Source organism: Nothobranchius furzeri, chromosome 18 (genome assembly GCF_043380555.1).
Source record: "Nothobranchius furzeri strain GRZ-AD chromosome 18, NfurGRZ-RIMD1, whole genome shotgun sequence".
NCBI lineage: Eukaryota > Metazoa > Chordata > Actinopteri > Cyprinodontiformes > Nothobranchiidae > Nothobranchius > Nothobranchius furzeri.
In genome coordinates, this window is record NC_091758.1 from 35,363,797 (window position 1) to 35,391,281 (window position 27,485).

General features: G+C 43.3%; 2 protein-coding genes across 3 annotated transcripts in view; one reads left to right on the top strand and one right to left on the bottom strand.

The window, feature by feature from the left end:
• zdhhc14 (zinc finger DHHC-type palmitoyltransferase 14) overlaps nt 1-25,104 on the top strand; it is a 60,670-nt gene extending 35,566 nt beyond the window's left edge. Inside the window, exons 4-10 of one of the 2 annotated variants that reach the window (XM_015970358.3) lie at nt 4,416-4,568; nt 9,451-9,588; nt 10,090-10,138; nt 11,163-11,265; nt 12,094-12,203; nt 22,701-22,806; nt 24,459-25,104. In XM_015970358.3, the coding sequence (XP_015825844.3) occupies nt 4,416-4,568; nt 9,451-9,588; nt 10,090-10,138; nt 11,163-11,265; nt 12,094-12,203; nt 22,701-22,806; nt 24,459-24,893 (1,094 nt within the window). In that variant the 3' untranslated portion in view covers nt 24,894-25,104. The remainder of the gene's footprint in view (nt 1-4,415; nt 4,569-9,450; nt 9,589-10,089; nt 10,139-11,162; nt 11,266-12,093; nt 12,204-22,700; nt 22,807-24,458) is intronic. The other variant, XM_015970359.3, reaches the window with a different exon arrangement.
• Nucleotides 25,105-25,774: 670 nt separating this feature from the next.
• Nucleotides 25,775-27,485, bottom strand: part of LOC107392512 (galectin-8) — a 32,541-nt gene continuing 30,830 nt past the window's right edge. Inside the window, exons 3-8 of the mRNA XM_015970360.3 lie at nt 26,834-27,044; nt 26,646-26,765; nt 26,547-26,573; nt 26,347-26,435; nt 26,098-26,263; nt 25,775-26,015 (exon numbers count right to left, since the gene is read on the bottom strand). Coding sequence (XP_015825846.3) covers nt 25,866-26,015; nt 26,098-26,263; nt 26,347-26,435; nt 26,547-26,573; nt 26,646-26,765; nt 26,834-27,044 — 763 coding nt within the window. The 3' untranslated portion in view covers nt 25,775-25,865. The remainder of the gene's footprint in view (nt 26,016-26,097; nt 26,264-26,346; nt 26,436-26,546; nt 26,574-26,645; nt 26,766-26,833; nt 27,045-27,485) is intronic.

Here is a 27,485-nt window from a genome sequence, read left to right on the forward strand (position 1 = left end):
TGATACTGGTGAGAAACGGCAGCGGAACGTGTGCAACCCTCCCACCCCCGCTCTCACGGAGGAGCGCTGCGGGATGGAGCGCGTGACACCCCCACCCCGGCCAGGCCTAACTCATTTTCTGGGGGAAACCCTGTATCCCACTTATATTTAGTTAAAAAACAAAACACTACATCATGCCAGTCTTTTTTTTTTTTAATTTATTTTTTTGCTTATGAATGTTATAATTATGAGAATCTTAATTAATTTAAAAAAAACGATAAAAGGCTATGCGATTTTCTGAATTTAACATGTAAAAATGCCTAAAGCTCTCTGCTGGGAGCATCTGTGGTACTTCTTGGAGCTCCACTTAAATACTGACTATTACACCAATAAATGCTACTGCTCACAATCACCGTGTACAGATTTAATCACCATAAATAAATCCCCAAACTCGATTGTGACTTACCCTTGACCGCCAACTCTAGATATTAAATTAGAGAAGTAAATCACGACACTGATTTGTTCTACAGATAACCTTGCACTGGCTGGACTTTTCAGTAACACCGTTTTCCTTTTGAATGACAGTAAAGTGTTTTGTCTTTGACATAGTGCGCTATCTGTGCTGTTGAGCGACCAATCATGATTTATAATTTATGTTGATACTGTGTCACTTTCCTCTTTTCCCTGCTCAGTGTTGCCATCCACAGTAGTCCACATTAATGTTTAACCTTCCAACTGTTTAGTGTACAGGCAGTGGAAAAAGGATCTGTTACAGAGGCTCTAACGTTTAAATTGTACGTGTGTAAATGTCACACTCTAACAATGACGGACTGCTTGGATATCAGGATCAGATGGTAAAAATATTTTACAACTACTGAAGCAAGTATCGGATTCTTCCGCTAACATAGGTGTGACGTCTACTTGCAAAAACTTCAGGCGTGAAGAGAAAGCAGCAGAATTTTCTGTTGTTTCTCCCCTCTGCTGGATTTGCAGTGTTGGAGACACAAGAGGGATTAAAAGAATATTGTGGAGGGCAGAGCAGTTGGGGACAGCCTCAGAAGGATGCAAAGAAATAGAGTTGTTGCCGTTCAGCTGTTTTACTGGAAAACATTAGAGAGAAGAAAAGTGGACAGACTTGCTCTACGGTAATTGAACCGGCCTTGACCAAAGCTAAGAGCTGTTGCTTTCGTACTCCCCTCATCATTTATGCACTATTTACCGCTTGCATACACACATCTTCTAAGTTAATTTGGTGCATTTCTTGGAACTGAGTTATGTATGAAGTTTACAGGTATTATATTATATAAAATATTCAGTGGTATTTATTATAAAATTAGAACAGCTTGTTCCAACCGTGTGTTAAGGATGAATAAGCAGATGAGAAACGATTCCTGTTTGGTATTTATTATTAATGCTGCCTTTTAAATACAGTGTGGGCACATCAGTGATTACAGGATGCTCTGCAGCAAGGCAACGGAAAAGCATATTAGCACTGCCAACAGTAATCACAAATCCTCCCAGTAAAGCAATGAATTGTTTGATACAGTTTAAATATTCATGATTTACTTGGAAGCTTTAAGTTTATTCCAACTAATAAACAACGTATATTTTTATAGTCAAGAAATCTTAGTGTTAGAATTAAATGTTAAAAGGATGGAGACAGGTTAAAGCATTGGTAGCTTCTTTTTTCCATTATGGGCTTTGAAATGAGAAGTAATGCGTAATGTGGCAATTATTTCATAGAATGGTCACAGGCCCATATTTGGGGCTTTGATTGGATTTGGTTGACCAACGATAGCCTGTGAAGCTCAGTGAGTGCTAGAGCGACACGTGTCCTTTTTGGTTGCTCAGACACCAGACGGTCCACCACATTCTGAACCATCTGTAGACTAGAGGTTTCACTGCAAGTGTGGAAATGTTGAGGTGAGAGATTACCACGGCCTGTACCCACAGTTGGGTGGAAAACTGAGTGGATGTAGTATAAAGAGTGATGCAACATTGTCAAAAGACTCTGGTCACTGGTGACGCCCAAGTTTCTCACAAGCTGAATGGGAAAAATAAAGCCAGACATTATTTACTGAATCAAATAGAAATGCGTGGGCCAGTTAGTATATTCATCTTGGTTGTGGCAATATGTTAGACAAGCTGAATGCATATTTAGCTGTAGGTCGACTGTGATTTTTCATGGCTGCTTTCTCGCTGAAGTCAAACATGGAAATTCCTTTCATTGGATTTTTACCGCCAAAGGGGCTTTTTTCTTAAGCTAAACTCTCCTGAGACTCACAAGAAAAACATTAGTCAAGTCTAGAGACATTTAATTCAATTAAATGTTTTTTCCCTAATGGAAAAGGAGAGAAAAAACATGCAGATGATGGCTAAATTGATTTTGATTTACGGTAGATGTAAACAAAACAATGGCTGAGGTGTTGTGTATACCCGCCTCCCAGCAACAGCTTTGAGCCTCACTCATAAGCTGTGGTAATATTAATATATAAACCATAAAAATGTTCTTGGACCCCTACAGTTTCCCTTTTATACCACCTTGAACAGTTTGGCTGACTCTGAACCTCGATAGATGTTGGTGTGTGAGGTTTGACTTATACACAAGTGCTGTTACATCACTCTGCATCCTACCTTGGCCTTGTTTTATTTTTTAGCTCTCAGCTCTTGGACCTGGACCGTCTCTCTGGGGAATCTCCCTGTAGACTCAGATGTAAGGCTAAACGTTGACTGCCAGAACTGCTAAGTGAACAAATGGCTTTCTAGAGCAGAAAAGCTACTTAAACACCCCCGCTTTCACACCACTTTAGTGCAGGCATCTGTGATTCAGTGTGGTGAATAAGGATGGTCTCCGAGTGTGCGTACGTTGCGATCGCAGTTTTTTTAAAGGCTGTTTTGGGTTTCAGGTTTGACTTTAATGGGAAAAATCGAAATTATAATTATTATTACTTTAAGTTTTCAACATTATTAGAAAACCTTTATCTAATATGTGAGTAGAAAATCTGAGTCTCTGTTTATCCATTTATATAAAATGGACAAAAACCAGCCTTGATTGGCCAAGTGGAAACCATCAAAAATTCAAATTACATCTTTCAAAACAGAAAAATAAAGCTACAAACCAACCATGCTCTCCTCCCGAGCTGCCAGAAACAACTGTCTTCATAATGGGACCCGTTTAAGTCAGCGTGCATCTTTTCCTACCTGTCGGAATGGGTTTGAGATTTTAGAGACAGCAGGAAACTTTGCTCAGTCAGATATTCAGGTAAAAATGATTAGGGATCCCGATTTAAGAAAAGCACCAACGTTCGTCCAGCGTGTGAACAGAAATACTCTTTCATTATGATTTTTGTTGCTAGATTCAGTCACATCTTTGCTAATAACTCAAGGATTGTTTAATCGGTTTGAAGAAAACTGGAAAATCGTGAATTCACGGACAGTTATGCTCTGTTTTCCTGTTTTAGCCAACCGTCGTGACTCGACACCAACTAGAAAAAGAGCTATTTTAGACTTCATAACATGACCTGTTTATGTCGGCGTGCATCTTTTCCTACCTGCTAGCGTAGGCTTGAGACTCTAGAAACACCTGAGTCAGAGGCATTTAGCATAATAACCTAAACAATCACGCTTCTCTTGGTAAGTACAGTGAACACCCAATCGGCTGCCAAATTGCTCTCCACTCGTTTGTCGACCTCCTCGGTGTAACGCGCTGAAGGAGAGCGTCCGAGTGAGTACGGAGGAGAGAGTTGTAGACATTGATCACAATAGGTATAAATTCAATAGATCAGAGTTCTCTGGCTGCATTTTCTCTGCTCTCTTGTAGAAATGTCAAACCCACACATGCCTAGCAGTCCCCCCCACCCCACGCTCACACACACACACACACATACACACACTCTCTCGGAAGGTAATGATACAGTCTTCTACGAGATCTCAAAATGGTCTTCCTACACTGTTTCCTTCTCTCCGTGTGTGAAAGTGCTCTGAGCAAGAACAGCAATAATAGAAAACAGGCTCTGCCTTTTATCCTATAAAAATCACTATCGCTGCTCTCATCCTCACCATTTAGCCCGTCGTTACTGCCTCCCTGTTCCACCATTAAAACATTGAGAGCAGCTTGGCACCACTTTTCTTTTTCCTTTCTCGATTTATTTTTGGGATCTGGTGTTAGCCGCATTTTAAATTCCGCAATTGTTTAAATATTAGATAAGCTTCACTGGCGTTTTAGTGCTTCTGAATTGGAAAATCACTTGAGTCTGCTCATTGAAGCCATTTTTTTTACAAAGCTAACGGTTTTAGCAACACATACCTAATGGATTTTGAGTTCAGCACGGATATTTTTTTCCAGCTTGTGAATTCGGAGCTGAAATACGACCGCGTTAGGATTTGTGTCTGGTTTCACTTAAATGAGATTGTTTCCTCTGCTTGTTCTTCCCTAGATGTGGCCAACGGCAGCACGGGCTATAGGCCTCCCCCCCGGACCAAGGAGATCCTCATCAACGGCCAGACAGTCAAGCTCAAGTACTGCTTCACCTGCAAGATCTTCAGACCACCACGTGCCTCCCACTGCAGCCTCTGTGACAACTGTGTGGGTGGGTTCTCGTATTTTCTGGATATTAGCTGGATTTTTGAGATGTATGCAAACACCCCGTCTGTCCATCAGTTTAGAGGATTTTAATAGGAGACCCATCTGGATTTGATGAGCAGTCTAGCAGCAACATAATTGTTGGAGGTTGTTCTGAAGCTGCCCAGCTCTCCTCTTAGTGGACTCTCCGGTTTACACTGGTTTAAAGTGTTTGTGATGACTCAAGCCAGACTAAATATCTAAATTATGATGCATGCATGCTGGGAGTTTTTAGTGCATGCCATAAGCTTTGGATAGTTGAACATCAACAACATTATTTACCTAAAATAAAGAGCCCAGCAGTTCCTACACTTTCTGTTAGGGATGTCCTGTTCTTATATCTATATCGGCCCAAAAACACTATCAGATTATATCGGACTGCATCAAAAATCTCCGATATCAGCAGTCTGTTAAGGTTCACGTTTTTGCAACCAATGGTTAACAAAAAAATTGTCTTTTATTTTTTTCATACTTACTGTTATAGGCTCTTGTTCTCTGATTGAGCAATATCACTTGATCAAGCCTTTCATAGAGTCCACACTACGAAATACATAAAAGTGTGTCTAATTTGTGCTGATATCGTATCTGATTGATATCAATATCGGTCAATAGTGAAGGCTGCAATATCGTTATCGTATCGGAAGTCAAAAAGTTGTATCGGGACATCCCTACTTTCTATGATGGCTACAGAGGCACCACTGAGAGCTTCCTGGCCAGCTGCATCACAGCCTGGTGTGGAAGCTGCTGCGCCTCCCACCGCAGAGCTCTTCAGAGAATTGCGCAGACTGCTGAATGCATAATAGGCAGTAGCATGTACACCTCCCGCTGCATCCGTGAGGCCATCAGCTTTGTGGAGGACCCCCACCACCCCTGCCATGAACAGTTGACCCCCCCTTCCATCTAGTAGAGGTTTTGGCAGCATCAGGAGCAGATCTCCTCGGCTCTGCAGTAGCTTTCCCATGTAGCCTGGCTCCTGAGCACCATGCTGCCCCCTCCACACAGAACTGACTATACCACACTCTGCTCTACACACAACCCCCATAACGCTTCCTCCCTGTAGTATTTTATGGTGTTTTATTTTTAGGTGAAGCGCTTCTCAAAAAGTGTTTGGTTGGCGGCCCCCGGCCACTTGGTGCCCTACACACATTACATGATGCATGTGGGCGGAGCACCAGCACTGATGATCTGAATCGTCTTTGATTTTAGACGGCAGTCAGAGATGACCCTTCATGGTAGAAGCTAACGATGGTTTTGTAGAGTAGCTACATGCTGGTATGATAAGCTGCAATTTACACAGATTTCTCATTAGTCGATTAATCGCCACAATAATTACCGGTAGTCAGAATAGTCACTGGTGGCAGCCCTACTGATGTGTATAGGGAATGGGATGACCATAAAGCTTTACCTGCTTCTTTGTAGGGAGAAAACACCAACTTCTCGGGGAGAGATGGTTGTTAAAAAGTAGATATGTGGGAGTCTGGTTCTTTTCCTCACCCATCAGGATCACACACTCCTCTGTTTACCTGTCAGACGGGGATCCACGTGAACATTTCAGATGAAGACGAAGTAGTAAGTAGGGATGCACCGATGGATCGGCATTTGATCGTAATCGGCCGATAGCGCCCCTATCGGTTTTGATCGGAGTTTTCAAAATAGATCAAAGCAGACCGATCAGGTAGGGTTGTCACGGTAACCAGTGTAGTGGTAAACCCCGGTAAAAAAAAAAAAGTTGACAATAATAATAACGTCTTGTTTTTTTTAAAAACTATATTATCTTGGTGGATTACCGTGGCTGCGGTGTAGGCGCGGTGACCCTTACCAGCCACCTTATCATCGGCTGAAGTTGCCGGCGGCACATGCGCACTTTGTTGTTTACAACCAAAACTTTCTTGAAGCTAAAGCTGAAATAATGGTCAAAGGAGGAGACGGCAGCGCTCAGGAGGACATTTTTTATCCCTCAAAGAAGACAAAGTGGGAAGTACGGGCATCTTTTAGATATTTGAAGAATGCCGAGGGAGTTTATAGAAGACGGGCGGCTATCCTGTTTGCAGCATGTGCAGAAAAAGTGTCTGTGAAAGGCAGCATCGCTTCAAATCTCATGACACATCTGCGTGACCATCACCCACAACTCTACAGGCAAGGCAAGCTAACGTTAGCGTTTTAGCTAAAATGCGTGATCCGAGGATTTGGGTTGAGGGAGAATGCAACGAGTCGCTATATAAAGCAGCCGCAGCGCCGCTACCTGCATATAAACCGTGTCGCGGACACCCCATGTTGAAATGACGCTATGCATTACGGGACTCCCAGGGGCAGATAAGAGTTGGTCTCTCTCCGAGAATAATAATGAATTTAACAATGATTACTGCCTGATGACATTTTCCCACATCTGCAAAGCTCACTGGAAGGACACAAACCGAGGACAATATTCTCCTGATATAGGGTTTATTACTCAAGTAAGGGTAAAAAAGTATCTGATTAGAAGGCTACTTGAGTACTGAGTATCATCTGATCTAATATTTTTAAAATGATGACATCAAACAGACATAAAATAAGAAGTTATGGGCAAATATTGGTATTTTAAAGACTAAAGGGAAAATGTAAACAAATAAACAACATAATTACAAAATAACACATTTTAGGCAAAATTTAGACCCAACCTGAGGACGATATTTCCTGACATACAGGGTTTATTTAATTGTGTGAAAATGTAGCACGTTTAAAAAAAATATACCGCGATCATACCGAAAACCGTGGTAATTTTGGTCACAATAACCGTGAGGTTAAATTTTCACACCGTGACAACTCTAATACAGACCATTTTAGATTAGGTTACATTTCCTTTATTCCCAGATTATGTAGTTTGTAGCACTCATTATAATGTTGTAGAAAATTTCTGGCCAATCCACGTGATCGGTATCGGTGATCAACATTCTTTAATATCGGTATCGGTGATCGGCAACAAAAACCTGATCGGTGCATCCCTAGTAGTAAGCCAAGGAAAAAGATGAGAAGGTGCTAATCAGACACAGTCGACGCGCACCAGCAGGAAGTAAGGCAGAAGCTTCCAAAGAGATGGTGTTACCAGACAGGCTGAGCACACCGCTGCTCACAACAGCCAGCTTCTTAAGCACAATTGTTTCATAACATCAGTAAATAGATTTATCCCCTCACAGATGCTTTCATGGATTGTTTTATTGTCCTGAAATTTTATTTATGAGATTTAAACACCAGGTTTAGACTCTAGCCATAAAAAGCTTTGAAAAACACACGAATCGGACTGATGTTTGCTCTTAAAATGGAAAGTTGGGATCATATGAGCCATAAAAAAAGAAGTGTTTCCTTGTCTCCGTGTGCCTCCAGTGCTGTAAAACCCAGAGGGATAACACGCTCTTAAATAAGTTAGAAGGCAGAATAGATCGGCCTTCTCTTGTGACTGTGGAGGTTCTGGTAGTCACTTCCTTTTTATTAAGACTCTTATCCCCTTGGGAATGATGGAGGACGCTTATGAGAGAGTACAGCTATCACACACACACACACACACGCACACATGGTCATCTCACTCTGTTAGGAATAAAATGGTCTGACTGTCTTTTAAGTCTTAGCTGTGAAAATAGTTGATTTGAATGGTAATTTTATTGCTTGTTGCGGTTTTTTATTTATATTTTTCAGTTTGAGGACATTTGAAATCGATAACGATCCCTTTGGGGGAAGTTACGCTGATATGTAAGCAAGAAATAAAAGCATTGGAACATCAATATGGATGTAGTGCATCGTTATGAAACTGTTTCTATATATATGTTTATTTTTAATAAAAAGCAGCCGTCACTGGTTAGAATAGCACATCCTTGCTTATCCGTTAGACCTGTGATAATCCAGATTGACAAGCTGTAGCGTGCCCCTCCGTCTGACTTGAAGGTATGGTTCTCCGACGCTTTTCCGTCTGTGGAGACAAAAGCTAATAATGGGTGTAATGAATTTGTTAAGTGGCAACACTGTGCACAGCAAGTAGTCCAGACCCAGAGATTAGACTGCAGCGACGACGGCGAGTCTCAGGGTATCTGCAGGTCCTTAAAAAGTCTTAAATTAGCTTTTCCAAATTTAAGGGCTTAAAAATCCTTAAAAATTACAAATAATCCTTAAATAGTTTCCAAAGGTCTTAAATTACCAAAGACCCAATAAACAAGATTCTTTTATTTCTATAAAATTTTCCTGAATTTCTAGTTAGTTTGGCATTTTTTGTGTATGATACTGGCGTAAGCGGAACCGTACACATTCGGTTGGTTGTGAAAGGGCCGGGCTATTTTTAGATGAGCATGCTGGTGGGAGCTTGCGCCATGGGGAAGTGCAACATTAATGGTAACTGGATGGCTAATCCCACGTTCACGACGTGGTTAGCACCGGTTCCAGGCAATAGCTGGAAATTATAGCTTAAATTTAATTTTAAAAAATAGCTTAAATTTGGTCAAAGTGGCCTTAAAAAGGTCTTAAAAAGTCTTTAATTTGGCTCCCTTAAACCTGCAGATACCCTGGAGTCTTCTGTAGGAGTATCCGTGAAAATGATAAATGTAATCAAATCGTTTGTCAGACGGAAATGTCACCGACTCGTTTAAATTGGGGAGAAGACGTTTAATTGGTCAATTAACTGAACAGTTGGAGCTACGTTAACAAACATGTTTTATTTTTTATACCCTGAAGTGTTTCACGGACTTGAAGGGAAGTCGTGTTTACCCTGAAGAGGTCGACAGCTTTTGACTCCACTCACTTCTCCTTTTTCCTTTAAGTTCCTGAATCTGCACCCAGTAAAGCCGTGATGACAGACTTGTGTTCTACTTTTGTCCTTGTCCATGCAGAGCGTTTTGACCACCACTGTCCGTGGGTGGGGAACTGCGTGGGAAGGAGGAACTACCGTTTCTTCTACATGTTCATCCTCTCGCTCTCCTTCCTCACCATCTTCATCTTCGCCTTTGTCATCACGCACATCATTTTACGTAAGTGGCTCTCCTTCATGCGGCAGACACACACTCCTGCTGGCTGCGTTCTCGCTGTGTTCAGAGCCAGCAGGTTGTAAGTGGGCGGTGTGAAAGCGGCGGAGTTCTGGCTTGTCTCCGTCTTTCCAGCTGAGAGCAGGCGGCGGACCGCTCAGCTCGCTGTGTGTGTGTGCGCGCCCTATTTTAGACGGTTTGTGTGGAAGTGTTGCACCGAGGACAGAATATGAGTAATAATTTATGATTAATAGTCTTTTAACAACCGTGTTAAGTGCTGTTGCTGTCACTTTTTGTTTGAACTCGTAGAGTTGTGCGTTTTTTTGCTCACTAGGGCTAAAAATTCGATAGCATGATGATGCTTTGTTCGGCTTTTGAGTTTTTTATATTTATCTGTACAAGTCTGCAGTAGTTCATGTCTGGTGGCGACTTCTGTGGATTATATGCTATAATGTTGGAGATGTTGTGCATATTTAACTAAAATCATCTCCTTTCTTCTGTTTGCAGGCTCACATCGAAGCGGGTTCCTCAGCGCACTCAAAGATAGTCCTGCTAGATATCCTTTCCCTGAGCTCTGAGCGATGCTTAACCTTAAAATTTACTTTTTTCCTCTTTTTTTTTTTTGGTATTTCAATCTACATGCAGTGTTTAGGGACAAAAAAGCCATCTTGATGAGGCTGGGGAGCTCCGATGCAGAGAATCTTAAACCTGTGTTTGATGACCGTAACAATAAGCTCTTTTATCACACCCACTGAAGACGTTTCTCTTATTAGTATGACTTGGTTTTTATGATTCTTTTAAGGCTTGTTTAGCTGGTGACCTCTAGTCCCGCTGCCTGTTAAACTTACATTGTGTTAATGATACGCAGCTGCTGCAAACCAGTTACTGAAAATGTTTCTAATTAGCATTTTCTTGTCAGTTTCTCTCGCTGACGATCCTGTTTTCACTGCTGCTGCAGACTCAAAAAGACCAGCAGCTCCATTTTCTCTTGGTCGGTGGTTAATTGTGCCAACTTGCCACAGCAGAAGAGCTTCTCCAGACCCTCCGACCTCGGCGCAGAGCTCTAAAGCGTTAGCATCATAATTTAAAATCTGCAGGAACTAAAAAACAACAAAGAAAAAAACGAGCTGCTTGAGTTATTTTGTTTTTAAATCAAAAAGGATTGTAAAAATGGATAAAGCTGCTCTGCTAAGGCCTTCATGCTTTTATTTAAAGGTGATAAACAATGATTTAGCATGATTTAGCTAAGCAATCCCCTTTGACAGATGTGCTATGGGTGGCTGTAGGTTATTTTTATAAATGTAAAGTGATTTATGAACTGTGAAGGTGCGTTTGTTGCTTTATGCGGAGCAGAGGAAACGAGCACTGCTCTGCAGCACCAGCCAAACGAACGGGTGACTGAAGTATTGGCAAGAGGACAGCCCTCAGGCTGTAGGTCAGTGTTCTTGCTGCTGCAGCTGCATTTTCAGCCTCCATGCTGGCTCCATATGGGACTATTATGCTTCTCTGTGTGTGTGAGCTCTCACCATTACCAGATAAATGATACAAATGGAGATGATTCCTTAATATTGTGGTATCACTGTGCTGGAGGTGGTGGTGTGTTTCTTCTCCGTTTGGTCCATAGTGGGCCTCTCAGGCTTCCATACCTACCTGATCAGCTCCAATCAGACCACCAATGAAGACGTGAGTATCAGGAGCGAGTACACATTGGCTTTTGAGTTGTTGTTTTGTTTCTCCATGTGACATGACTTTGTGTTGTAGCCAAATGTGAACACGTGCTCACAGCTTGATTGGATTGATTTCAACTCCGACTGCAGAAAATTTCACGTGTCAACATGATCCGTTTGCTCAGTGGGTTAGAGAGCTTCATTAATGTCACCAAGGTCATCGATTCGGCTTCATCTAAGGGACTGATGTAATACGCCGGCGATCATCGTCTGGCTGGTTTTAAACTATTCATAAATTACACCTTTTGATCCAGAAAGCTCTGACGGGGGTAATTAGCCGGCCAGCTATCTCTTTTTAGCTGTGTGGGATGAAAGGTGCACAAAGAAATGTGAAATTCTGATGTTTGTTCAGGTATAAACGGTTAAATATCCGGTAAATACACTGATCAATTTAGTGCAAATGACTGTTTAGATCATTCAAAACTTTCACTTTTAGGCCCACTTAAGTCATGTTTTTGTGAGATGCTTGAAGGCAGTTTAGATATATTTTCAACTAAAATGCTCATTAGTTGTTTTGACCCTTATTTAACATTTTTCTTAACAAGTAAAAGTCACATCAGAAGCTTCCTGGTCAGAAAAAAACTGTAGAAAACCTTTAGAAACAATTATGAATCACGGTTTCATCCATTTGTGTCAGAAGAAACTAAAGTCACCAGAAACTTGGCCACCATGCCGCTTAGAACAACTCTGTCCCTGGAGAAGAATCTGTGGATGACCTCTGCAAAATGCACCAGTGGTTTTCTTCTGCTTTGACATGAATTCATAAATGTCTGTCCTCTTTCAGATAAAAGGTTCGTGGTCTTCTAAAAGAGGGAAGGACAACTTTAATCCTTATAGCTATGGCAATATAGTCACCAACTGCTGTGCAGCGCTATGTGGACCCCTGCCACCGAGGTAAGAGTGTGCTCGTGCTTTTGCTATTTTAAACTGGTGCCCAGTTTAGAGGTCCTTAAAACAGCTTTCTTTTTACGTATTTGAGGGTCTCTAAACACAAAACATTTCTGGGGCTCAAACTGGCCAAACACAACCCCATAATAAGGCTCTACAATGGAAAGACCGGTTTACCCTGATGGCTTGATGACGCTGCCCCGTATCCAGATAACTCCATTACTCAGCTATGGATCTATCAGGCGTCCATTCAAAGTCTAGATATTCCCATTACCTCCTGGAATGTTACAGGTGTGCTCTGATATTCTTTTTTGTTTTCCTCTCGTCCAACAAGGATGTTAACAGTAGCTTGAGTTAGCGTCATTCTGTGGTCAGCATCAGGGTTGAGTGATAAATGAATTGACCATCTGCGATAGTCCGAGCCCTTTGTTTATAGTTTTTTCATTATGACACAACAAACTTCCATGTCAAATCCTTTTGCAACACTCATTCTATGTGCATAAAATACATCATTAGAAAGCTAGGATAATTGTTATACCAATGATGTAAGCCTAATCTAGAGTAATCTAGAAGATAACCATGACTGTAGACACGGTTGACGCAAACCACTCAGAAATTTAAAATGACGTCTAACTCACAGTTCAAACTCTCATATCATTTCCAGAACAGAGCCATCTTGAAGCTTATTAAAATGAATCCAATTAAATGGTTAACTAGTCTTACAGTCACAGTCCAACATATTTTACCACTGAAAACCGTAAACTTTTCCATCAGATGCGTCCGTTAATCATCGTAACCTCCATTAGTGTCCTATTTTAGCTTCAAACAATCAGTTGGCATCTCGCCTGAACGAAAAGTGAAACGCTAAATCGTCAGCTATTCACCGATAGGTTGATTCCTATTCCTGTGTTGTTTATTGACCCATAAAATAACCAGTGAAATTTACAAAACAACAATCTGAAGCTCCCTCGCGGCCGGCTGTCACAAATTGAGTTTGGACGATTATTATTTGTGGCTCGCTCGTTTAACCCTTTAACTCGTTCACTGCCATTGATGACGAAAGTCGTCATTTGCATTTTTTTACTGTGTGGGCGTCGGAACGAGCCCCCGCACCGTGAGAACAAACATCGCAGCTCTAAAGCCGATCTTCATCCACATACGTCACACGTCATGTGATCAAGAAGCAGAAAATCCATGTGTTAGGAGATCGTTTTGGGCCGCTGCTGTAAAAAAAAAGTGAGGCGCGAACCGGAAAAGCTTCTGCCGATCACAACACGCGGATTCTTTCTGATGTAAGAGGTGGGTCTCCTCTTTGTTTTGGTTGTTTGGGCATCAACATCATTCTAGCGCGCAACGTTCTGTCTCTTAAAAAACCAGTAAAACTGGCAGGAAGGGCTTTACTGATCAGGAAACGGCTGGCAGCGAATGAGTTAAGCGCCAAAGTCACAATATTACGACAAGCGCCATTGCTGACCAACGAGCCACAGCCACAAATATGATCCCTCATGAAGTTACTACTTTACACCACAAGATGGTGGAGATGTGGGTCTGTTTATATTAAAAGTTTCAGAGTTTTTGGAGTTTGAAAAACGCCTCCCGCCGAGAGGCTCCCAGTCGGTGAGAAGACGAGGCGAGCAGGTGAGCGCAGCACAAAGAGGACGGATATTAAAGGGATAAAATATATAATTGCCGGCAGGTCTGGTCTTTCTTGACTGATCTCTTTGTCTGGTAATGACCGACTCTGATTGTGAAGCAGAATATTGACTCTCTGATGACGAAATTAACTCATCCAGCAGGAAACATGGATGCTGCCGCAGCATCACGCCGGGGACACACCGGCCGTGGAAGCACCGCGAAACGCAGAGAAGCGAATCGCTCACGAAATTCGGCCGCTGCTCGCCGCTCTTCAGTTCAGATCAGACGCGCCCCAGTCGAGGCGCGCCTCGGCTCAGCTGTAGTTTTTCTTTTAAACACTTGGTGTCCTCCATTTCCTCTCTGCCTTTTCTCAGCTCTTTTCCTCTACGTTTGAGTGTGTGTGTGTGTGTGTGTGCGTGTGCGTGTGTGTGTGTGTGTGTGTGTGTGTGAACCTATGGTATGAGTTGTTTCTGCCAGTTGAATCTCTTGGAACCCGCTCCAATTCTGTAGCTGTATCTTCCTAAATGGGTACGTAAATAATCATGTTTTTCGGGGGTCGTACAGCTCCTTGTGTTTCTCAACTTCCATAATTAATTTAAAGTCATCCATCTTAACTGCTTGCCTCAGACTTTCTGCCTCTCTGTCCTGTTTGCTCCGGTGAAAAGACACCCAAAACCACACACCCCTTCACGTGGTCACACACGCATACAAGTTTGATGTGTGTGTATGTGTGTGCGTGTTCGTGTGGATTTTCTGCAGTGTCTGATTACGAACACATTTGACTATTGCAGAATTTTATTTTGAAATGCTTTATTTTGTTAACGTTACCGGCCTGCCTCTTATGTCTAGGTTTGACTTCCTGCCAGAATTGACGCGATTCACCCGCGGCTTGCGAAAAAAAATAGAGCCGATGCCGAAATGATCGCTGCACGGGCTGGAGCGCTGGCGCGAGGCGATTCGCGGCTCGAGGCGGCCCATGTGGTCTATAGAATAGCTTAACAAGGGCGCCGAATGAAGGCGGTCCCATTTTCGCGGCGCTTCCGCAGCCGGTGTGTCCCCGGCATCAGACAGCTGGTGTTGCACTTACAAGCTCCAAACGTTGGGTTTGACGTTTGTTTCACTGTCTTTGGGACATGTTGAATGTAGAAATGATGGTAAAAACACCGCTAATGTGACAGACGTGTAAAAAAAAAGCCATAAAAAGCAGCTGATGCCGATGCGTTATGTGTGGAAATCAGTGTGCCACATAATCATAAAATTAACATTTTAATGTTAAATTAAAATCTAAATAAGAGCTTTATATATGTATATATAAATTAACATTTTCAAAATATAATGGAAATTTCTAAATATGTAAAAATAAGACGGAACATCTGTGAAAAGTATGCTTTCCAATAGGGAGCCTAAGTCACGCCCACCATGGGTCCCTGGAAGAATGAAAAAATGAACGCAAGTCAACGGGGCTAAAAATGATATTTTCTAATTCCGCTTGTTTTGTGCCATGGATTTAACATATGATGTCATTGAATTTTTAAGACACATTTTGATACCAAGAATGCACTTATTTTGGAACAGGGGGAAACACTATTTTAGGTTCTGTGTGAAAATAAGTCCAGGACTACAAATGCGCTTCACGAAAGTGACGTCATCGAACCAGACACGGCGAAAACTGAGAGAAAATGGCTGTAAGTTCAGCAAACTTCCCACAGGAGGAAAGAACCACCATAAATCTGGTCATGTGGTAAGTAGCAGCTACGCTAGGGGAGAGGAGATTATGTGGTGACGTCACAAATGCGACGTGCCGATTTCTAGTTTGTAGTCATGCTAATTACAAATTTTTACAAGCTAATAAATCTCAAGGACGTGACTGGCGTGGTCGAAACACCCATCATTACGTTTCATTTAAATAGCAGTACAACATGTGTGCGATCCAGGGTGTAAGGCAAAGCAGGTTAAAAAATAGCGTTTTCAGCCCCGTTGACTTGCTTTCATTTTTTCGTTCTTCCGGGGACCCGTGATGCGAAAGTGACTTAAGCTGGGCGTACACTGTGCAACTTTTTCACTCGTAGCACTCAGCTTCAGCTCAAACTGTACGACTTCCTCGCAGGGCAGATCTCACGAGTCATGTGCTCACACTGTATGACCCAGTTCTCGCATGCAATCTGACTGCTCACACTGTACGTCTGGTAGCAACACGTCGGCCCTAAAAATATGCTAAAAATAGCAGGTTTTACTCAACACGTCAGACTTTTTTGTCTTGTCTTGCCTGTTGTCCTTCGGGAGTGCTGCAGGAGGACACAGGGATTTATGGGGCCTGGATGAGGAAAACAAAATAAAGAAAGTAAATCTGTGTTTTGTGATCAGTTTAATTTGACAAGAACACGACAAACACACTTTCTTGCCAGTCTTTGTGAGTAAAAAAACGTGTAGAAATAAAAACGAACAACGTGTGTTATTAGGGAAATAGCGGGCGAGCAGTGTTGATGCAGGATTGCGCATGCGCCGTGAGTGGTTCTGGTACCTTTTGGGTCGCAGCTGCTCGCAGCGCCGCTTCAACAGTGCGATGCCCTCACGAGGGACGAGCAAAATTTCAAACACGCCAGAAGTCCGTGCGAGCTCACGATTGATCTGTACTGTAGCTGGTCACGTGGTGTTAATCGCCTCTCGTAACCCCCTGTACACTACACGACGCTCAGTGCAAAACTCGCCCCGATCTCGTGGATTCTCGCACGAGTGGAAAATCGGCTCAAAAAAGTGAAAAAGTCGCACAGTGCCCGCCCGGCTTTAGGCTTCCTATATGGCAGCCTCATGACGTCATACGTGAATCTGCTCCCAACACAAACTTTGAGTCCTATTGAAGATTTTTCTTGCTGAGCTGCATCGGTCCGAGTTACTCTGAGTAGTGTTCCTATAAAAACGGCTTAAGACACCCCAGGCTGCCTTGTTTCAACAACAAGGTAAATACGGGTTTGAATTCTAGGACCCCCTTCATAAATATTTAAGGCTTTAGAAAGAGAGAAAGGGGCTCTCTAAGATACATTAACTCAAGACTCAATCATTTCACCATTTAACCTCTTTAATCCTATTTTAACTGTAAATTTTATTTTTGTTTTCTCCAAAGATCAAAGTAGAACCGTTCTCTGAGGCTTTGATGTGAGGAATTTTCCTGCAGGCTTTTCTAATTATAGCTAAAACGCCACAAGAGTGTAACACATTTCAGGCCCATTTTCACCCAATCTTGCAAAGCTGCCAAGGTAAATTACATTTCATCCTCTTCTATTTGCTCATATGCAGTCAAGGCCATGCTCATTTCCATGAAATCGTAAATATTGCAGAATCCTCGTGAAGTTTCAGTCATTTGCACAACAGTGAAACTAGTTTCTTGATCATTTTTAGAAGAAATACCCTCAACAGTCAAAACTCGCAGCATTTTAACTTTCTGAGCTCTTGAATGTGCCGGCATGTGCCCACACATTAGTTGGAAGTGTAAGAAAAGCTAAGACGGAGGTTTCTTCGTGCTCCGGCCCCTGCCAGCCATAAATCTGTGGTAATGATTTCAGTGGGTGGTGAGGAGAGTCCTCGGTGCACAGGTGGCTGCCCTCTGGACTCGTCTGTTTGTGCTTGTGGCCACAGGCCCTGCACAGCTGGATCCAGCGGCAATAGAGGTTCCACTTCACATGTGGGGCGATTGAGCAACGTCCAGACGAAAGCCCGTTCTGACTGCATCAAGTGTGCGTTTTCACTACATCTGCTCCATTTCCATTCATTACTGTACTGTACTTATGCTTGTCCCAGTCTGTTAAATAATGACCCTGTTAATGCAGTTTAACACTTACGCTGACTCCGTGCATCAGCTGTAGATATTGCTCCGTATCTGATCAACCCCTCTCTGGCTGATAAATGGTCTCTGTCCCGGTAGGTAGCCCATTAGCTCTCACGTGTGTGCATGCATACTGGAGTTCAGCAGGTTGTTGTCCAAGCAGCTGCGTCAGGACTCTGCAGCATTAACGATGGGACAGAAACAATGATTCACTCCGCTGCAGAACCGCCGTGATTTATTGCAAAGTTCTGCTTTTATGGGTTTGGGTGAGGGGAAATATGATGTCCTGCACTCACCATCTCCCTCGTGGTCAAGACTTAAATAATGGGGTTAGTTCACAGCTTTATGCATCTTAGTACTTGGAGTGGCAACACAAAAGATCATTTTGACTATTATAATTCTGCCCACCTATGTATTAGCTTAGCTTGTTACTTTGTTTAAAGGTTTTGTATCAAAAAGCCACGTTTACCTTGTTGAATGAAGGCAGCTTGCGGTTTCAAATGTACCAAAAACGCTAAATATTAATGTTGGCCACAGACAAATGGTTCGTTCTGAGGGAAACTGGTGTTACACATCACAAGCTTCGACACACACCATTAAATTTGCATATCCCGACTCGGTAAGATGATATCAATACACTAAAATATCAGTGTTTTGTATTGTAATAGGGCTTGTGATCACACGTGATTACGCATAGGATTCTGGGATGCCCGCAGACATGTTGATGAGTGTAAACCAACCATGAAAACAAACGGTACTGTCGCGGATTTGGGTGAATCAAAGTGTTAAAGTTAGAATATAGAAGATTTTAATAAAAGGCTATATTTAAAAATGATATGTAAAATGGCTGACTTGACAAGTCAAGCAGCTGATTCTGAGCCCAGAAGATGATCCCAAAAAGGATGCAGAATATACAAGGATACGTTAAATAAAGACATCGGGGACCATTATGTGGGCAAAATCTGCGTTATAAATGGTTTTGGTCCATATGAAAGACCCAAGACCGGAGCGCCGCTGTTGCGGCTATCACGTTTGTGATGTGAACAGATGTAAATGTCCGAATGAGAGGTAAACGTTTCATTCGCTGGTTTTTCTAGTAAAACAATAAAAATTGTCATCCCACAGAAGACGTGTAGCGGGACAAGCTGTGTTGTGTGTCAGTGGGCCCGCACTAGCGTACCGGGGTGTGTGTGTGTGTGCATGTAGAGGTTGAAGGAAAGAAACGATGTATAAAAAAAGCACACCATCTGTAACTTACCAGAATGAAAAATATTCCAGAAGGTGATGTTTGGTCGCCTTACAGCTGTGATCCAAGCGAGCCAACGAGACTTTGCTATGCTAGATACTTGGTCTCTGTGGTGTTGCCTCCAAGCAGGAAAACGGTGAAGTGTTTGTTTTCCACCTTTATTTCCCTGGCAGTCACGTGTCAACCCACAACACGGCAATGATTTACCATAGTTGTGTAATATAACCAATAGGGATGTACGTAGTTAACTGGTTAATTGCCGTTAATTCGTTCACTGCCAATGACGACTGAAATAGTCATTTGCATTTATTTTACTGTGTGGGCATCGGAACGAGCCCCCGCACCGTGAGAACAAACATCCCAGCTCTAAAGCCGATCTTCATCCGCGTACGTCACATGTCTGTCATATGTCACCATTAGCATAGCCAGAAACTCATTTGTGGGCGGGCCTAAGAAAAAGTAAGTGGGCCCATATGTAATTGAAAACAAGTATATTTTTGCGCGCGCATGTCCTCCGCATGTGCCCTAGCTTCATAATAATAACAATGCGTCGAGCTTCAGCACTCTGGCCTGCGCACGCCGATATGTTCCGTATTTGATCATTTTTAATGGTGTTGGAGGAATCTGAAGGTGGTGAGTCATTCTGGCAGATTGTAATTAACACCCTGTCTCATGCAGGTGTTCTGACATTGTAAACCTCACACACAGAACATTGTGGATGTAACTAAATAAATCAAATGATTCCCATTCAGGCTATTAACAGCGCGCTGAAGATCTGAAGTTCAGAGTGCGTCTGTCAGAGGTCAGACGTGTTCCAGCGGAACCACGGCGCACGGGTGCACAAGTGAGCACATCTGGGCTGGGCAGAAATAATTTTACAACATTGGTTTAAACAGCGCCAATAACGAGACGCAGTGACTTGTGCGGCTTATGGAGCTGTGCCGCGCGCACACACACACACACACACACACATACACACACACACACACACAACTCCGGCGCTGTGCTGTGCCGTCAGACTGAAGGCAGAAATGAGCGCTGCCTCCTCCGTGATAAAAACTTTTAAGAGGTTTTATAACATTTTTCATTCCAGGTCAAATTAAGATATTGGCTTCTATTTTGGGATGACGTATTAAAAAGTCGGGTCCGCTCCAGCCAGTGACTCCGAACCTGACTACAATTCATGTTACTGCAGCATTATTCCAGTCCGCGTGGTAGCGGATCGCAGATTCAGCAACACCAAAAAACAGCAATAAGTCGGTCTGAGGCAAAAGTGAACCTCATGGCTTTTCCATATTTTCCCCTATAGACATTTGATTACGCACAAGTAGGTGATCAGCTCAGGTTTACGCAGAGCAGAAGGAAGGAGAGCGCTCTGGCCACAGGTTAAACGTTCCTACTTTAAGAAAACCATTAAATTGCATTGTTTATGTGCTACCTGGGCACTCTAAATATTTATTTAAAATTAAATCAAAGGAAATTGTAATGGTATCGAATGCTTATTAATTACTATTTAAAAAATGAAAGTGATGGGGAAAAAGGTCGGTCATATTTTTAACCCTGTCTGTTTAGCTTGACGTCTGATATATATATATATATATATATATATATATATATATATATATATATATATATATATATATATATATATATATATAGCCATGCCCTGACGTGGGGGGGGGGGGGGGTTGCGTCGACATGGTCGGGACATAGAAGGGGGTGCGCGGCTAAATAAGTTTGGGAACCACTGTGTTAGGAGATCGTTTTGGGCCGCTGCTGTAAAAAAAGAAAGTGAGGCGTGAACTGGAAAAGCTTCTGCCGATCACAATTCAACAACAGATTATGAAAGAACGAATAAAGCTCGAAACGCGCGGATTCTTCCTGATGTAAGAGGTGAGTCTCCGGAGAGGGGGTTGCGTCGTTGATGACGTCACAATCACAAGCCCTATACTGAATCAATATTTAGAAGCAGTTAAGCATTTTTTACTAAAATTTTACATGCTAACTTTTACTGTACTAATTTAGTGCGGTGCACTTCAAACTCCGACATGTAGATGGCAGCAGTTTTGACAGCCTTCATTTGTAACAAGATCTCACAATAACACTGGGCGTGTCTTGAAAGCATCTGGCCTGTAGCCTGACGAGCCATCATGTATGTGTGAAGATAGTCTGACCACGACCCACTGGGTGAGTTCAGGTGTGGGACAAAATCTACGGTGTCTTTAAAACGGTCTGCGCATGCTATTGGACAAAAAACTACAGATGTCAGTCAACGGGCCAGTTCACCATACTCTGTCAAAAAGAGGCAGAGGCATTCTTTTTCTAAATAAAGGACTATAGTACCTCCATCTTATCTTGTCTCAAAGAAAAGCCCATGTCTTAATACTCTAATGTAATGCTAAAGTCTGTCTAGATTTTTAGGCTATCTGACCGGAGTCTTCCAGTTTGGTTCATTCCTAAAAAAGCAAATATCACCTGGCTTTTAGAATCGCACCTGTTGTGATGTTTACTGTATCACCAGATTATTGTCAACGCACTCTCCCAACTACGTCAACATCGGCAATATATAAATGTTGGTGATGGCGTAACTAACCGCAAAACAATGCTAATCCAAGCTAACAGCCTTGTTGGAATGTTGGAGGGCTTGTATCGTTCCAGGATGTATTGGGAATATCCAGATAGATCCAGAGCTTGCCTATTGAGTTATCTGAATACTCGACCCAACTCTACAGTTTCTAGTTTCAGGCAGAGTCTTAGAGCAGTGGTTCCCAACCTTTTTCCCAAGGGACCCGGTTTTTTGCCAGTAAAATTTTTGACGATCCCCCCCATTCTCTCTTCCAGTACAAACATTATTAAGAAATGATAAAATTGTTCAAGCACATTTTAATATGCTTTGATTCAATAGATAACAGTAATAGTAGAACAAAGTCATTAACAAAACCAAACAGAGCACAATGTGCTTGACAGTTTGTATTACTTTTCTGAACACATTGTTTCTTGTAAACACTGATAAATCAATCATTCCATTCAATAAACGTTTGACACATAAAAAATACACTGAGCAAAATGTACTTAATGTGTATATTACTGTTTATACTAGATTATTTACTGTAAAGGCTGTGATTAATCAACCAGTCCTATCTTTAATGAACTTTTGACATTTGAAAGTAAAACGGTGAGCTGAGCAAAATGTTCTTAAAAGTGTGTTACTTTTTCTGTACTAATTATTTCCTGTCTTAATATCAGTAAACTTTTCACTCATGAAAAAAAATATGAGCAAAATGTAGGCTATAAACAAGTAATAAATGAAGTTTTAACCCCTTAAAGTGGAGAGGTCCTGGCGACCCACTGAGAGGCTTTGGCGCCCCCTTGTGGGGGTCGGGAGCCCCAGATTAGGAACCACTGTCCTAGAGCATCAGGGTAAACCGGCCAGTCAGCATGCAGCTCATTCAATATTTATGTCTTGTCCAATTGGGTGGAGTCAACCAGTCTTTCCGCTGTGGGGCTTTATTTTGGGGGTCGTACTTCACTATTTATCAGGGCTCCTGGGCCATTGTGAGTCGCAACAAAGTTTCATGTGCGATATGGTAAATCCTACGGTCCTTCCAACCACCACCTGCAGGCATAGCGCAGGAAGCGTCTTGCCCAAGGACACGACTACAACAGATGGGACGTGAACCAGCAACCCTCCGTTACAGGACGGGCGCCTAACTCCTCCGCCCGCATCACCGTTTCTTCGTGTAAAACAAAAAGTTGTTTATCACTTGGTGTTTAATCAACATTCTTTGTTTTTCTCTTTTAGTCTCATTGACAGACGCGGTTTTATTGAGTCAGACGCGCCACAGCTGGCACCGCCGACCAACGGCATCACCACGTACGGCGCCACCCATTCCCAGCAAAGCCACATGGTAAGGTCCTGAGTCCGACGTGAGTTTATCAAAGTACAAATACAGATTTAATGGCGGTAATGTTCGTTCAGCCGTACGTTTGGTTTTTATGACCTCAGATTAGTCGGCAGTCGACAAGATCAGATGCAGACATTTTTCCATCGGGCTTTTACAGCCAGATTCTCGGTTTAGTCGTTTAGTGACCCTAACCGGTAAAGGAAGGAATCTGCAGCGTGCGTCTCTTATGTCCTCCCCATAAACGTCCCGGTGTAACGTAGTTTCTGCTCCTTTCTCCCAGAGAATAAAAACCTCCCATGTCGTGTGGGAGAAGAAATCTAGTCTGTGCTGCTCACCAGATTTAGCCTGATAACGTTTTCTCTGGATCGTGGTGGCGGACAGGTCAGCAGTCACATCTGCTGCGTACGAGATGCTCGGTGTAGCCTGTAAATGAGGTCAACACACGCTGAAAGCTGACTCGGTAATTCTCTTCAGACCAAAATCTGAAAGGTTTAAGTTTTGTGCTGCAGCGACCCAAATCAGGAAGTGGATTAATGAGATGGCTTTTGTGATTTAGTCGTTTTTCGTTTTAGGAGAAAATGGTTGCTATGGTGACTTTAGTGCTTCCTGACACGTTGTTGGTGAGGTTTAAGGTTTCCGCTGCTGCCTACAAACAACTGTTTGCTCAGATTGCTGTAAGTTTGTTGTTTTATTTACTGCGGAAGGTCTGGGCAGCAGAACGGGTCTCCTCCCATTCTAATCTTTATTAAAGTGCACTTTTCCACTTGTCTAGACATGTTTAGGTGTAAACAACCTGTGATTGTTCAGATAATCGCCCGCTTCGGTCTGCCGTTTTTAGCTCCGTCGCGGCGAGACGTTTCCGTTAGCTGTTGGGGATGACAGCTCTGTTTCCTTGTGACAAGTTCTGTCGGTGATGCAGCTTAAAAAGGAAAAACAATCCCACTGCCTGCTGTGTGGAAGCCTTTTGAGCTGTTGCCATAGTAACGGTGTGCGATGTGAAGTCACGGTACATCTCGAATAAAACATCTCCTTCCGTCTTTATTTGTAATCAAACCTAAACGATGGCGTCGTGTTTAGAACAGAGTCTCTATGGTTAAACACCACAGCGGCTTCGGTTTCAGTCTGACTTCCTGTTGTATTTTAGCTTCTTCTATTCCATCGAACTGTAGAGGAAAGATGTTGACATGACACACACACACACAAACCAGACCCACAGGTTTTATATTCTAGCCATTTTATTCATCATTTCTACGTTTAACAGAGAGATGAGACAGAAATAAACACGTGATGAAGCTGGGGAGAGACATGGGTCGTTGTAGCTGGTAGCTTAGGAGCAGCAGGAGTGGATGCTCGTCTCCACCCAAACAGCTGTGGGTGGAGGTAGAACCTTAAAGTTGTGTTGTAGAGATGATGGATAGATTTACAGCGTCTGTCGTCTGCTCTCTTTAGATGGGTGACGTTGAGGCTGAAAGGTGAGCGGTGGTGGTGAACCGTGGTGTTTTCGGCTCCGCCCTCTTGACTCGCTCACTGCTGTGGGTTCTTTCATTCCATTGAGGGTACTAACATCTATTTTTCCTTTTCTCCTCCTCATCCAATCACACCCCCCCCCCCCTGCTTTTCACACCTGCTCTGTTCTGATTGGTGGTTTCTCTCAGTGTGACCAAGACCAGTGCATTCAGAGCACCAAATTCGTTTTGCAGGCTGCCGCCATCCCTCTACTCCAGCAGCAGAGCAGTGAGCCAGTCATCCTAACCACCTCCCCCGATAACGGGATGTCCCTCCCTGGCAGAACCCCCCTCGCACTGGTAGGTCCCTGCACCTCACTTCCCCTGGGCCAGCCTACCCCACCCACCTCCACCCCCAGTCTCAGCTGCCACGAGGCCGTCGACATGCAGCTGATCCATGGACACACCTACGCACTAAACCACAGCCACTATCTCACCCCTGAGGAAGTGCCCTCGCCGCCGGGCATGCTTCCCTGCAGCAGCCCCCTGAGCCACGGCGTGCCGGCCAGTTTATACGACCCGGCCAGCCAAGACTCGCTCCACGAGGACTCCGTCCGAGGGTTGGTGAAGCTGAGCTCCGTCTGACGGCGGTTACACCCCACCCCTCCTGAGCTGGAGCAGAACTGACATGAATCTGTTTTTAAATTTCAAGGGAAGAATAAAGTATTTTGTTCCAGGAAGTATCGAGTTTTGGAGCAAAACACAACCTCAGGTCAGAGGCTGCGTTTTCGTCAGTGAATAAGGTTTTTTGTGTGATTTAAACCTACCTGCCTGTTGCTAGTTGGACTGTGATGCCTTTTTTGGGCATCATCCTGCTTTTTCTATGGAAAGAAAATCAAAGACTGTTGGAGCCACTAATTACAACCACAAAATATATTTCCTGTAGATATTAATAAAAACTACTTTTTATCAGTCTGGTGCTTTTCTGTTGCAGATAAAATCACCTTCAAAGTTAATCTGAGTTTATAAAGAAAAAAAACCCTGATGAAGATTTACCTTCCCTGTTATACGTCCTGCCACCTTGTGGTTAAACTTGAGTACTGCAGCAATTATAACTAAATGCTCAAGTCAGATTGTAGATTTAAAACATTTCCCCCACATAATCCTGTTTCCTGTATCAATCTACATTATGAAGGGCTGTATCTAATTATTGCTGAATATAATTTAGGTTATTTTTACTGTTTTATATCTAATGAGCTTCATTTTTCTGCACTTGAAACTGTAAAATCAAGTGCATGCAATGCTGATATTTGTGAAACATAACTGATACTGTTTATCAAAAGAAAAGTACAACTGTGCTAAATTTCTGTTATTTTAGCTATGCAGTAATTTTTGGGGGCACAATGTCGGTAAACTCAGCTGCTTTGCACGGTCCTGTTTAACTTTAAAGGCTGTAACAGGAAACTGTCGCAGCTTGATGTTTCCTGTCGTGTCCCTGGGTCGGTGAGAGTGCTGGACTAGCTTACCTAGCCTGACCTGAAGCCAGCGCTGATGCTTTCAGGTGCAGCATCGGCCGTCTGGCTCACTCCGGGTAAACTAACTTGGCCCACAGCTGAGTCACCACAGCTTCACGTCGATGAGCTCCAGGTCTCCCATGATCTCCAGCTGGTCGATGCTGCTCAGGTCCTGCACCCGGTGCCTGAACTCAAACAAGTGGGATCCGTTTACCGCCAGCTTGAACTGATGGGACTGACAGAGGAGCAGAATCTGTGGGGGGGGGGAATAAAAAGATAAACAACCCAAACAACACAGAAGGCGAGAAACCAGAAACAAAACAAGTTGTTGGTACCTCAAAATATTCCCCGGATGAGAAGGGAAAGTAGAGCAGCTCCCGCTCCTCCTGACCCCAGGACTCGTCCAGGTAGGAGTTCCTGATGAACACGCTGGACTTCATTCGGGGGTTCAGATGGAGAGCGATGTTCTCGGTTTTACTGTTGCAGAGGTTTATGGTGAAGCTGGAACAGATTCAGGATCAGATTTCATTATAAAACTAGTTTCCAGTAACGTCGCCCACAAAGCAGCAGCCGTGTTCCTTTACCTGTGGGGGTACAGGCTGACCTGTCCTCTGATGGTGATGTGCTGACCTGGGCTCAGTCCCTTCAGTATGCTGCCTTTGTAGGGAACGCTCTGCAACGACAACATAACGGTGGCCGCTCATGAACTCCGAGCCGGCAGTGTCCACTTGTGATCCGGTTTTTATGGTATCACAAGATACCAGCTGTTAAAAAATTTACTCACCAGGTCACCTGACTCTGAGTAGATCGCCTAAAATAGAGGAAAGATTTATGTTTATGAGGGAAAAATAAAGAAAAATAAGAAAATGAGACGTGAATGTACCGAGTTTGGGATGTAGCCGATGGCGTGGACCCTGACGCCGCCCGAAATAGAAAACGTGTCGACCACGTTTGGACAAACTCTGTGTTTGTACTCCAGCAGGTGAGTTCCGTTTACGGCCACCTGCAGGCGAAGACAGATCAGTTGGTATTTACCTCACCGTGACCGACGCTGAGGGTGGGCTCATTCACCTTAAAACCATCTTTGTGCACCAGGATGATGGTTTCGAACGGGGCGCCGCGTTTGTACGGCAGCTGGTGGAGCGTCTCCTTCTCGCCCCAGCTCTCCTGCAGCAGGGAGTTACACACCACGCTGGGGGAGTCGTCGAAGCAAGGGCGCAAGTGGAACGCCACGTCAGAGCGGGGTTTGGTGCTGCAGCCGCTCGACAGGTCCACCTGAAAGCTGCAGAGACGCCAGACGTGAAGAATGACGCACAGAATCGGAATAAAAAAAACAGAAACGACTTTGTGTTACGTTAAATTAACCAGATGCTATAGGGCCACGTTTATCTGACTCGTCCTCCAGATTACATAAAGGTGTTCAGTGTCACGTATGAAAGTGGTCAAGTCTTCATTAATTAACACAACATAACCTTTCATACACATTCAAGGCTGCACCATCTGTGGGGGCCCAGACGCCCACAACAACCTTTAGCCAACTTATTGTTCCTCACTGGAGACGTAACAGTTTCCCTCAAGGCTCCTGCCTGAAGGCCAGACGTCAACATTCTTCACTCTGAAGACGTGAAGACTCCATGAGCTTAAATAATCATATGTGATGAGTGAACAAGAATTTAAATGATCCATTTATTTCACAAATCACTACATGTTTGATTTAACAAGT